Source organism: Ciconia boyciana, chromosome 6 (assembly GCF_034638445.1).
Source record: "Ciconia boyciana chromosome 6, ASM3463844v1, whole genome shotgun sequence".
Taxonomy (NCBI): domain Eukaryota; kingdom Metazoa; phylum Chordata; class Aves; order Ciconiiformes; family Ciconiidae; genus Ciconia; species Ciconia boyciana.
The window spans coordinates 22,307,278-22,319,712 of record NC_132939.1 but is presented as its reverse complement, the minus strand read 5'-3'; the positions used below and the strand labels follow the sequence as shown (position 1 = coordinate 22,319,712).

Below are 12,435 nucleotides of genomic sequence, written 5' to 3'. Positions count from 1 at the left end.
TCTTCATATAATTCAACCCCAAATAGCCTTCCTTTACTAACATAATAAGGATATCACCAAAACAGATTATTTAAAGAGGAGTATGTATTACAGTGATAATGAACATTCTGGCAATGATCTCTTCATGGGATTCAAGCTCTAATTGTACCATCTGGACAGGGATTCCAGAGCAACGAGTGAAGTTATTTGTATTCCCCTCTTTACTGAGATTCTGAGATTTAGTCCAAAAATCTAAACTCTGCATGTAAGCAGAATTGATAAAGAGTTGTCATGGCAAGCAATTGAAATACATGGCATACACCTTGGGGAATGGCTCTGGTCATAGTTCCTTAGGAAGAGAATGTTAGGAAGAGAATGTTATAGTTAGCACCTTTCATAATGCTAACTATATGGAAAAACAAGCATAACATTATGAGTATACCACCACTGAAAAGTAATTTTATAATCCTAATGCTTCTGCCCTTTTTTTTTTTTTAATTTCAGTATTTATTGAGGATAATGATGCAAACTACTGGTATCTACTAGTAGTAAGTTATTGGTGATTTGATTGGTGATTGGTGATAAACTACTAGTGAGTTATTAGTGATTTGATAAAAAGCCTGTAGTCAGAGATCACACAGTAAACTTTACTGTACTTAGAGGATGAATTATATTTGTATCCCTTAGGTTCAATGGGAGCTAGTCTTTCAGACCTCTGATGATTTCAGCCACACAAGCAACATAAAAGATGAAATAAAATACATGCCACTTTCACAAGAAACCAAGATACAGGAAAGGCACTCTAATTCACTAATTTGCCACCCTGCACAATGCCCTAGAAAAGAGTATGGCGTTTGTATTTGGTAGGGCTTCAGGAAAATAGAATTCGGCTTTACCAGCTAAAGGAAGAAGATATTAATAACACTTTAATTTGACATTTTTATCTCTCTGTGCATTCTGTAATATGCTGTAGTAAGAAGATGTCCTAAACGCCCCCCCTGTATTTGTACAAAGATAAATCACTTGTACTGTAAACTCCTCCTTGTTCTTACTACTTAATGTCAATTCATCCTTTTAGAGAACAGATAAGAATATGTTATCCTTATCTCTATATACCCATACCCTCAGCCTCACTAACCTCTCTGTGTTCACTGCTAGATATTCTTTTGAGACTAATGAAATAAATATTTTAATAAGAACAAGAGAAAATTCTTAGAACCATCTATTCTCAACATTCTGGGAAGGTTTATGTGGGAAACTATGCTGATGTGTGGCCGCTTTGTACTCCTGTGCAGTCAAAAAAATCCTTAGAAATTGAGAATGCTTCTGTCTTCTTTCAAAGACACACATTCTCCTTTTATTTCTCCAGCGTACAAAATTATAGATGGTGCCTCTCATTCCCTCATGATATCCTTTAACTAGCAATGTAATCCTTCACTCAGTTATTTTAAAGGGGATATAGTGGCAACCTACTGTCCTTACCAGAATCTTTTCTAGGAATTTCTTTTTCACCCCCTCCAGAAGAATGATCTGGCAGTTGTGAGACTGGAGTAGCAGTTCCATAATATGAGGGGCTGGATCTCCTGATGGAGGTATCCATGGGAGTTGTGTCATGTGTTGATCCACTACCTACATTTTCATCATCTGAGGTTGAGGACTCCCCGCTATGGCGCGTGCCATGTGCATTATAACGTGAGTCATCTGTATTGTCAATGACTGTTGGAAAGAGGAAATTCTGTTGGAAAGAGGAAATTAAGCAGCTGATAATATCTAGGAGCTACATAGCTATATTTCAGTAATGCTAAACAGTTTAAGTCCTATAACAAAAAAATAAAGAGAAACAGTTGTGGATTAATATCAGTTCATCCATTTTTGCCATCTTATCTAATCTGTCTGGATCATACATCACTAAACTACGTCTAATGGATATATGCTAATGTATATATTTGTCAAACATACAGGGCTTACTCTGCATCAAATATTTTGATATTTTGATCAGACAGTTTTATTTTGAACATGAAATCTTGGCCTCTGTAAAGTCAATCAGAATTTTAGAAATGGGACAAATAATTTATTATGAGAGTTTTCTTCCACTTCCAGCTGCTTTTCTAACCAGCAGCTCAAATGAGATGTAAAAAGGTTGCTGTCTTAAGCAAAGTCCTATATGTCAAAGAAACATTAGCAGCTCTGAGGTGCTAAAAAATGTCAAATACCTATATAAAAAATGTTTGGTAGCACCTTGAGACAAAACAAGCTCCATAGGATTTAGGGGAAGACAAGTGACTAATTGCTTTAATTGCTGTTGAACATTTCTTGACTTCTTTTTCTTATGTTTGGCTTGATTTTTAATATTAGCAATTGTTTATGTAAAAAAAGATAACCAGATCCTAAAACTGAAACAAGTGGCAGGTCTTTCTAATCAATACTGTACCTATTTCACCCTGATTATTGAGGAAAGAAGTATCATCTAGTCTGCCAATTGGCTCACACGCTTTGTCCCTTGTTTCTGTAAAAGAAGGAATATAGAAAATATTAATTTGAGAAAACTGGGGGAAAAGTCACATGTATACCCATATTAATTGTACATAATCACAAAACATCAGCTTCAGATGTGGACAACTGAAAACAAATTTCCAAATCAAACATTCACTGATCTACCTACGTTCCCTTTTTGCTCCTACCCAGGTGGGGCACTTCAAGATTGTTCTGTCAGCTAACAATGACAGTCTCCATTTCTGTAACTTTTGCAGAAAATGGTTGCAATCAATGCCAGTTAAAATAGCCCTATGACCCAGTTTCAATGCAGACAGCCCCACTGTTGTGGCAGCAGTGGCAGCTCTAATCCTTTTTAGCCGGAGGTACCCCGACCCCTCCACGGAGGGCTCTGCACAGGCAGAGTGTGCCCTGGTCTGATAAGCACTGCTTGCTCCAGCAGGCTGCAGTGCCACACTCGGGGCCAGTGTGTGAGCCACCTGCTCATAGTGCCAGAAGGGAATAAGACTTGGGAGGAGTTATAAAGGTCTCGTGGGGATGGACATCACTGTAGCACAAGAAGAGTCACCTGTGGGTGACAGAGGATGGCAGCTCACCTGATACTATGCCAATGCAAAGATGATTTTTAATGATACAACCACCAAGAACAAAATAAAAAAATGTCACTGCCATTCAAATCATCAATGAATTTTGCCTACAGCTTTCTGTGTAAGATCTGTCTGTTTCCACTGTGAATGTAATAATCTACTGAAATTCAAGACACTTGAAGTTAGTCCGGATTTTATCTTCAAATACTGTGTTCAGCATCTGTCACAAGATTATCTACATTTTCCTAATAATGTAGTAAAATATTTCCAACTATTAAAAAGTTCAAAACCTTAGAAGAAAGCAGTCTACTTCTGACCCACCTCGCTATCTAACTGTCCAATGTGTGAATGGAGATTTGCCTGAGAGCAAACACTGGATGAATCTGCAAACAGGAGAGCAGCAGCCATGTCCATGGACCTGGGATGGCCACCCTAGCATCCCTTAACACGAATAACTGTTGCTTGCTATAGAAGCTCATGTGTGCATGAACAGAAGAGCTGAGCACCATTGCCTACAACAGTTATGTCTTTTAGATTCACCGCTGCAGTGGTTCACTGCACTAAGCCATTATAATGAACCATTCTGAAGCTACTAAGTTAGTCCCAAGGGCAGTCCCAATGGTTTAGTTCAAAACACACTAATGACAAAATGGGTCAAATTCATTGCTGGCATTATAGATACACTTCTAGAGGCTGACAAACTGTATTTCTTCTCAGCTGAAAATCAGATTCTATTTCATATAGAAGCCCTCATTCCAGTATCTTAAATAGGAGATTACATATGTTATTGTTAGTCAAGCTATATTTAAAATACATCATAAAAGCATATACATACCTGTCGCATTGTAACAGTATGCATCATACCGACCAGTTGTGTTTGCTGAAAGTTTGTAAATGCCAGTATGATTTGCTGCACAAAGATGATAGGGATTGATTCGTGGGATAACAATATTCCCCACTACAAAACCATACCTGGGAAGAACAGAGGAAAATACACCATATTACATATTATAGCAGATGGCATAAATGTTCTACATATCTCAAACATGAAGAAGCTACAAAGACACCTCTTACATTATTTTTTAAAAAGTGCATGCATTTATGTATACTTTTTGTATATGAAAGGTGTTCCTTTCTCACATGTAGCTACATCAGTCTGCAGCCACTCAACACCATTTTGCATGTAATTTCTAGAGCTAAACCCATTTTAATTAAGTGATTTAATTAAGTGATTAATCTTATTAGCTAGGACGGTCAGTTCCAGAGCAAGGCAGTGAAAGTGAGGGACTGGGAGGCAAGTGCACTTTTTATTCAGTGTGAGGTTGTATTACCTGACACTGAAGACTGGCTTCTTTTTTCTTCAGGGATTCACATTTTCTTTGCTTTGAGCATAACATACTGCTCAGTGACATTTCACACAGAAATGTTGGGGGCTCAATTTATGAATTTAGAGAATGATTGTAAGACACATCACTTCCTGCAAAAGCTGACAGCTTAATACAATATTCAGATATAACACTCATTCATCCACAGATTCTTACTGAATCTTTCAGTGGAACAATGTGGCTATTGTGTACAGAGCTCACATATTTCAGTGAAGACTGTGGTTAACAGAGCTACATAATGCACAATGCGTTATTACTGTTTAGCAATCGTATAATACCTGATTAGTTCCAATGTCTTTAGCTGGGAGGTGTGATAGAATGGTAACAAGGACTGGGGTTTGGTTTGGGTTTTGTTTTACTTCTTGAGAGGTACAATTTATCAGGGAGGAGTAAATTTCATAGCTTTGCAGTTTTTTATCTGTGAGTCCCATTCCAGTTACATGTCTAATGTGCAGATACTTGCAATTCTGAAACTCTCTTGTAGATGGAATTATAAACTGCTTTACTCACACTTCCAACTGAGCCTACGATGTTGACACTTTATAATCCATTAATCACCTACTTGTGTTATGGTCTGTTGATTCATCTTATTCACTCACCATTCCACATGTATTTTGATGATTATATGCGGTATATTTTTTCTCTCCTACTCAACCTTGATAAGAGCCTAGCCTTACTGACAAGGATTTCTAGCACAGGATCAACAAACAAAAGTAAGAGGGTGGGAGGGCTGGCCAGAAGGGAGGAAGGAATCCTATCTACATGCCTTACATGTCCAAATCTGTCCTCCGCTAAACAGTGAATTAGGGAGAATTGTAACATTAATGAAAAACTACAGCTCCCCACTGCAAAATACATTTCCCTCTACTCTTTCTTTCAATTATCTTTATATTTTAACTTCAGAAAAGACTTTCCACGTTGCAGAATATTCGTAATTGCTAGCACTAGAAATCTCCACCCCTAAGTGTTTAGTTAGGATTTGATCCTCAGTCTCTACATATTGTGTAGTGCTGGACAATTCAGAATGCTAAGTATGTTCATATGCCAATGTTAGAGAAAGAACATGCCTACTATATTATGCAGGACTTTTCCCTCAGAGTAAAGAATTGTCTCTATAGTTTTTATGCGGTATTATTTTAAACGACATTTCCACTTCTCATGGAAGAATCTTCTAAGAATTTTCTGTCCATTGTTCCCTGGCACTATTGTCCACCTCCTTCACCACTGTGCAGGGCATAATGCTTGTGAAAATGAACATGCCATATGCTGTCATCAATAGCAGTGCATGACATATGTATAAGCATGCTTTCAAGGTACTGCACATATATCTTTCCATGATTACAAATTATTTCATTCAGATACTATTAATTTGAAAGGAGCTTTATTCAATTCTCATGGGCTTGCAAGCCAGTGGGAAAGAACATTTATGCATTAGGCGTTAAAAAAGTAAAGCACCACTGACTAAACTGAAATGAAATAATTCACAGGAAATAGTTGCAAGCAGTATTGATGCCTGTACATGGTACAGGTAACATGGTAACAGAATGAAAGTTTTAAATTTTGGAGAAATGTCCACTGAACTTTTCTACTCCAGTCAGTTAGAAGATAAATTCCATTTTTCCATATTTGCTGTTTATTTTAGATTGTTGAAAATCTACTGAAGTTTATTTCAACTCTATAATGGTTTACCAAGATGAATCTATGTTATTTGATTTTTAAAAAATTGAATCAAACTTCAAATTTACAGCTCCTGAGCTCAATCTCTTTTATGCATATGAATGTTCAGGATGACTTCCATAATAAATGTATCATGTATTTTGTAAAGCAAGATCACATGATCATCTAGTCTGATGTATTTACAGACCATAGGACTGTCCCGACTGGATTACTGCTTGAACAGAGGGCATCCTTGGGGAAAATATTTCCTCTTGATGAAATTTTGGTGTAACAAAGAATCTACTACAAACCTTGTAAGTTGTTTCAGCCAATAATTATTATCCTCACATATTTTGTTGTGTTAATACTCAATTTTTTGAATCCAAAATTTTCTGTGAGTAACTTACAGTCTCTTGGTCTAGTTATTTTTTGCTAAACTGAAGAATCTGTATTATCTGCACTTGTTGCCCTATACATAATTAATTACAGAGGGTAATTAAGTCACTTGACAACGTGGTTTTGCATTTTTTAATCATTTTTATGGTTGTTTTCTGAAACTTCTTCATTCACAGATTATAAGAATGCACTAGTCCTGTGGCTATATTTTTCACTGGGATGTCAGGAGTTCATCCCTCACAGTACCACTTGCTACTTTTTACTATTTCTTGCAAGACAGAGTTCCCTATACTGTATATACCATCTTCAGTCTTTGACCTTACATCAGGTCATTAAAAATCGTAAATACTTTTCACATACTTATTTTACCAATTAGTCAGTGATACAGTATGATCTGAACATCTTCCTAATTCGTTTATTATACGGTCAATCTTTTGTTATCTTTAGATTTTATCTGTAAGAGGTTACGATTTTTCAAAGATAATTGTTAAAAAGTATATGCAGTCAAGGACTTATTTATTACCAGACCCAGAGCAAACATACACATGCACAAAGATGTTTTGTTCCTCACAGAATGTAACTTGCTTGAGGACTGACATGGCCTTCTAATTAACAGCTATATGAAGTCAACTGTAATTATTACACTATAGCACGGATGGATGGACTTGTCATGATTTTTTCAATAATTTCTTTACCTGCAAGTTTCAAATCCAAGTTCATGAGCTTTCTTCAACTGCTCTAGTGTTGACAAGGTACTATTGAGAGCTCTGCAGAGTTCGACTGCTTCAGATCGTGTGAGGCTGTAGCGACCATTTTTCTCAACATGAAAAACTCCTCCATATCTGCAACTTACATTGAATTCTGTTATCAAAAGAAAAGACAAAAAAGGAATTACAAATTGTTGGACTTAATGTTTCACTCAAGACCTGGAAATGATTTATTTTCAAGTATAGAGCTTTCAATGCAAACCAGCAACAAGTAGCAGCTACCGATTCGTTCAGAAAGAGAGCTAGCACTTTCAGTCACCTTCTTCATACTTCCCTTCTTTGGGCTGAGACACAAGCCAAATCTTCAGCCTTTCCAAAACAGCAATACAACATGTTTTTGTGTGGTATCTGTCAGTATTAACATACCATTAACAATAACATGCAGAAGGTGTAAATAACATTGTGAAAGTCTTGGAAGCCACATTACTGCAAAACTAACTGAATATCCAAATGTATTTGAAAACAAAATATTTAATTCATAACAGAATTTTTTAAAGATCAAATGGTATATAATCAGAGCCTTTATGATCATAAGGTTCCTTAATTATCTCATTGTGATCCCTTCACAGAGAATCCTTTTAAATGAATATATACGTCAATCCCCAGTTTCAGAACTAGTTCAAGCAACGTGTTCCTGTTATTAGCTAGATAAAAGCAGAAAGCTTGCATTGGTTTGATGTTGCATGATCTACCTGAGACAAAAACTAAGTGAGCTGCACAGATATTCTGAACTAGAACAACATTATGCTGTTAATACTCCCTAAAAAGTAATCTTTAAGCTCTTCTTATTCAGCCTGCCAGGGCAGATAGAGAAGCGTCAAATATACATTATATAAGAGTGAATGAACTTCACGCTCCCTGTTCATTCATCTTGACAGTATTTCCCTCCATTTTGAAAGGCTTCCTCTTGCTGAGCTCACACTCACACACAAGTATCTTACTGCCAACCCATGTCAGAGTTTCAACATGTACTGCAATGAGCTTATTTAATGTTCAAGGATGTCTTAGATGGATTTTAATTTAATAATATTGTAAAAGTTTGCACATGGAAGTAACTTCCAATGGCAAGCAGTATGAGGATAAAAATAATGAATAAAATAATTTTAAAAAAATTTAGGTGCCACAGTTATGTTGTGCAATTTGTTTTCTAGCCTTCAGCCTAGGAACCCTGAACAAGCTGTACATGGGAGAGGAGCACCTCATACAATTCACTACAGACACTGAACAAAAGGCATAAGGGCTAGAGGCTCTGAGGACATCACACTCCATTCATCTTTATGTTGGAAAGATACTACCTACACAGTGCAACAGGTACAGTGGGAAAATGGTATAATCCAAGGTAAGTCTGTGACTGAGTAAAATGAGAGGAAAAATAAACATTTATCATCTCTTTTTAACAGGAACAGCTAAGAAAGAGTTAATAATAATAATAATAATACAAATAAGAACAATCACGTGGGTGGAGAAAACGGGAAAGATCAGGATGCTTCAAAGCAATGTGAATTAACTCTGTTCCTGCCCCACCTTTCCCTCAAGAGAAAAAAGTTGTTGCAACTCCAGACTAGAATGACAACTGCAAAGCACACTTAATTGGAGTAGCCTATTATTCCCAGTGAAGAGAGGAGCATGCCTCATTTTTTTCTTAATTTTAATGGGAGTTCCATGTGCAAGAAAGGGAAAAATAGACCAGTCTTCTCCAAATATTAAAAGGGGGTGTCTTTACCATCTATTTGATATAAAAGATGCCATATAATAACTGTTTTCCTAAAAGACCTGAAATGCAATTCATGCACATTTGCATTGACACATTCTATGTGAATAACAAGTAACTTTCCTAATGTCATTTTTGTTTGACAGTCTATTTTCTTCTATTGCATAGATGTGAAAGCAAATGATAGTAATCAAGGCGTGCACTCTTCCTTCAATTGCTTTTGTTCATTGGTAAACTGAGGTTATTCTACCTACTCAGTGTAAACTGCAAGGAATGTTCCTTTCCGCAGGTAACAGGAAACCATCAAGGAGATAAAATACCAGATTAGATCCAGACTGTATGGTGTATGAGAAGACAACCATTATTCGCAGCATAGGTAGGAGTCCAATAGTATCGATGACTGCTTGTCCGAAGGAGCTCAGAAGCTGTGCATCCAATACTTAAGTATTTAAGCTGTGCTTAAATACGTTTACCATAGGCAACAGAATTAATCATTATGGTTACTTGGATTGCCTTTCCACAAAAACAATGTAAAAAATATCTCTTCTCCCACCTGCCCCCCCAATTATTTAGGCTGACAAAAACATTTAATGTAGACAAAATTGATATATGTTGCATAGCTGTTTAACAGTCTTGATTATTACAGTTCTTAATATTTTTATTATCATATGTTATAAAAAAAGAGGACATAATTTTCAGTTTTGTAAAATTTATGCAAGACTAACATGTTTTCTCAAAATGTCTTTGACACAGCTGTTTTCTTCCAGAGAAAAATAGTTCTATTAAAATTTCTCTGATGACAGCCATGTCATGAGAGGTTTTGAAGGCAAGAATGAGGGACCTGTGTGGAAGAGGACACTAACAAATGCATTTTTCTTTCCTGGAGGACTTAATGTCTTGCAACAGGGCTGAGTTTCAGAGTCTGAGGAGAAGCTAGTAGATTAACACAGAATGATAGTCTCAGCAAGTTCCCACACATGATTCTGAAATAGTCACAGTGCTTCCACAAGTGACAGATGCAGACATGCACAGCACTGGTCCTGGGGATAGCTGATGCACTAGAGACCTTCTGCAGCCACACCCCTCACTGAACAGCACTGTATGCTCAAAAGTCATTGCCACGTGTACCTACAAGTCACAGATGTAGTCAACAGACGTTCAGGTTGCAGATCCCAACAGATGTTTTCTTACAACAACACAACGAGTAGCTACTCTGCACAGAAGTATGTGGTCCACGACTACTGCTATCAGATGGAGCTACTCTCACAGCTGCCATGTGAGTGACTTCTACTTTGGCTCTGAATGTTCCATATTCAAAGCCTGACATTATTTTGGAAGTTGTCCAGTCAGTAGCTGTATTAAACATAAATGACCTAGATAGGAAAAAGGCTTCTCTTTAGTTTTCCCTTCTTGATTCTCTGTTCTCTGTAGAACAAGGCAGGCCTAAATTTCTTAATAATTAAAGATACTCTGTGAAGCCCAAGACTTAATATTAAATTTGGGGATCAGATCACAAAGATCTATTTGATTACTTAAAAGTAACAAGCTTACTGATTTTGGAACTAGATTTGTTTAGAACATCAACACCTCTTCCAATAACTTTAGGCTAATACCTGAAGAACTTTCGCTATGAAATCAGATACCACATCCACTTGCTTTGGGTTGTATTTTAATCTCACAGTTCATCCCAGATTCACTGAAATGTTAAGTGAAGTTCATTTTTGTTTAGAGTGAATTTGATTCAGCTCTCATCAAACCTCAGCCCACTCATGGTTTTAAAATGCTGCAATATATGCTCCATTACCATCCAGAGATCCAGTCATAGTCAGAATCCCACTTATTAGGCAGCCAATTCCTTAAACTCCAACTGTTGAAAATAAATAGGCTTATTTACACAAATAGGCTTAATGGAACTACTTGTGGGCTACAGTTACATGCATGTACATTTTCCATGGAAATGCTCAGCCTGGCTCTACAGTGTACATAGTGTACACCAGGACACTTCTGGGAAGTATCAGGCTTATTGCACATGTGCTGACCAACTGCACTGCATGCATACACAGAAGGGCCAAAGCTCCCAGGAAGCCTCGCTCATGCAGCGTGGGAGATCACATGGGTTTCCAGGAAACCCCGGGCAAAAATGTGGCAATCCAACTCTCAAAACTGGTTTTGAGGCCATCCAACTAGTTGGCACTTTGCCCTAAAGTAATGTTGAGACAGCATGCTTTGTTTTTATTTTGATGATATCTTCTACATCTATTATTAAAAATGTTTGTAACATTGCTGTAGTATAGACAGTCTGTTTGTGAAGCAGTGAGTGTGGAAAAAGGACTACAGCAGTACCTAAAACTCACATGACATTTCACAGTCTAAGCAAATTGCATAAACGCAGCATGTCCTCTGTGAAGACAATAATTACCACATTTTAAAAATGGCAAAATACAGATGCAGAGCATACTGCCCAGAGCTGTCAGGGAACCCAGAGTTTTTACTTTATGGTCTCATATTTTAACGTCCAGACAATGGGGACCCTTAACTGAATTAATGAAAATATTTCTAGTCATATCAATACAAAACTTACCAAAAATAAAAGACGGGGTCTAAACTAAATTAACACCTTAAATTCTTTTTTCCATGCTGAGGCTTATAAACTAATTTTGAGTTAAGGAAGAAACATGATTGTCAAATCCAAATCTAAACACATATTCCACCTTTTCCCATTGTGCAGGAAGGTCAAATCCATTTATTTTATGTTGATGTTACTTAGCTGGCTTTAACACAGTTATGCAAAAGATGGAATTTTTTCTCTGTTTCAAGAGACAAGGCAATGCAAAACTCACACTGTGTGCCAAACCATTACTGATCCCTTCAATCCTTTTGAAGTTTCAAAGGGTCTGATTCAGAGTGGACTCACAGAGGGATCACAAACAGCACGCAAACCTTCCCTTCTGCCCTCTCATAGCTGGCAGGCTTTGGGGGCTGACAGGCCGTGGATCTTTACCCGACATCCACATGATTTGCTACAGCTAGAAGACAAAAATGTTTAATAATAGCTCTTCAAAAAGGCAAAAAGTACTAGACATGCCTGACTTGTCATGATCATTAACCTCATCCAGACCATGAGACTTGGGTGACTCAACCCAAAGCCATGGAATCCCCCTAAGCCTGCACTGAGTTTTATGAACATGGAGAACATTAACTTTCACACAGGCCACTTCTCCCTGTATTTCCTGGGATTTATGGTGCTCTTTCTCAAGCAGCTGCATGCAAGCCCTTCTCTGCTATTGCCATTCATGTATCTAAACCAGGCTCAATTAATACTTTTCAGCCAAAATCACTAACTCCAGTTCCACAGACAATTTGCTAGCTAGAGCCCACTGGTGTGATAGAATTGGCTGAGACAGACTAAAGAGCATTGTCCTTTCATGAAAGTGTGAGTTACACCCTGATTATTAATTCTA

General features: G+C 37.3%; 1 protein-coding gene across 13 annotated transcripts in view; it reads right to left on the bottom strand.

Moving 5' to 3' along the window:
• The window catches only part of CD44 (CD44 molecule (IN blood group)), a 61,734-nt gene that overhangs the window by 32,117 nt on the left and 17,182 nt on the right, over positions 1-12,435 (bottom strand). For all 13 annotated transcript variants that reach the window (XM_072866220.1, XM_072866222.1, XM_072866224.1 and 10 more), the window contains exons 2-5: positions 7,192-7,357; positions 3,895-4,031; positions 2,411-2,485; positions 1,462-1,695 (exon numbers count right to left, since the gene is read on the bottom strand). In XM_072866220.1, the coding sequence (XP_072722321.1) occupies positions 1,462-1,695; positions 2,411-2,485; positions 3,895-4,031; positions 7,192-7,357 (612 nt within the window). The remainder of the gene's footprint in view (positions 1-1,461; positions 1,696-2,410; positions 2,486-3,894; positions 4,032-7,191; positions 7,358-12,435) is intronic.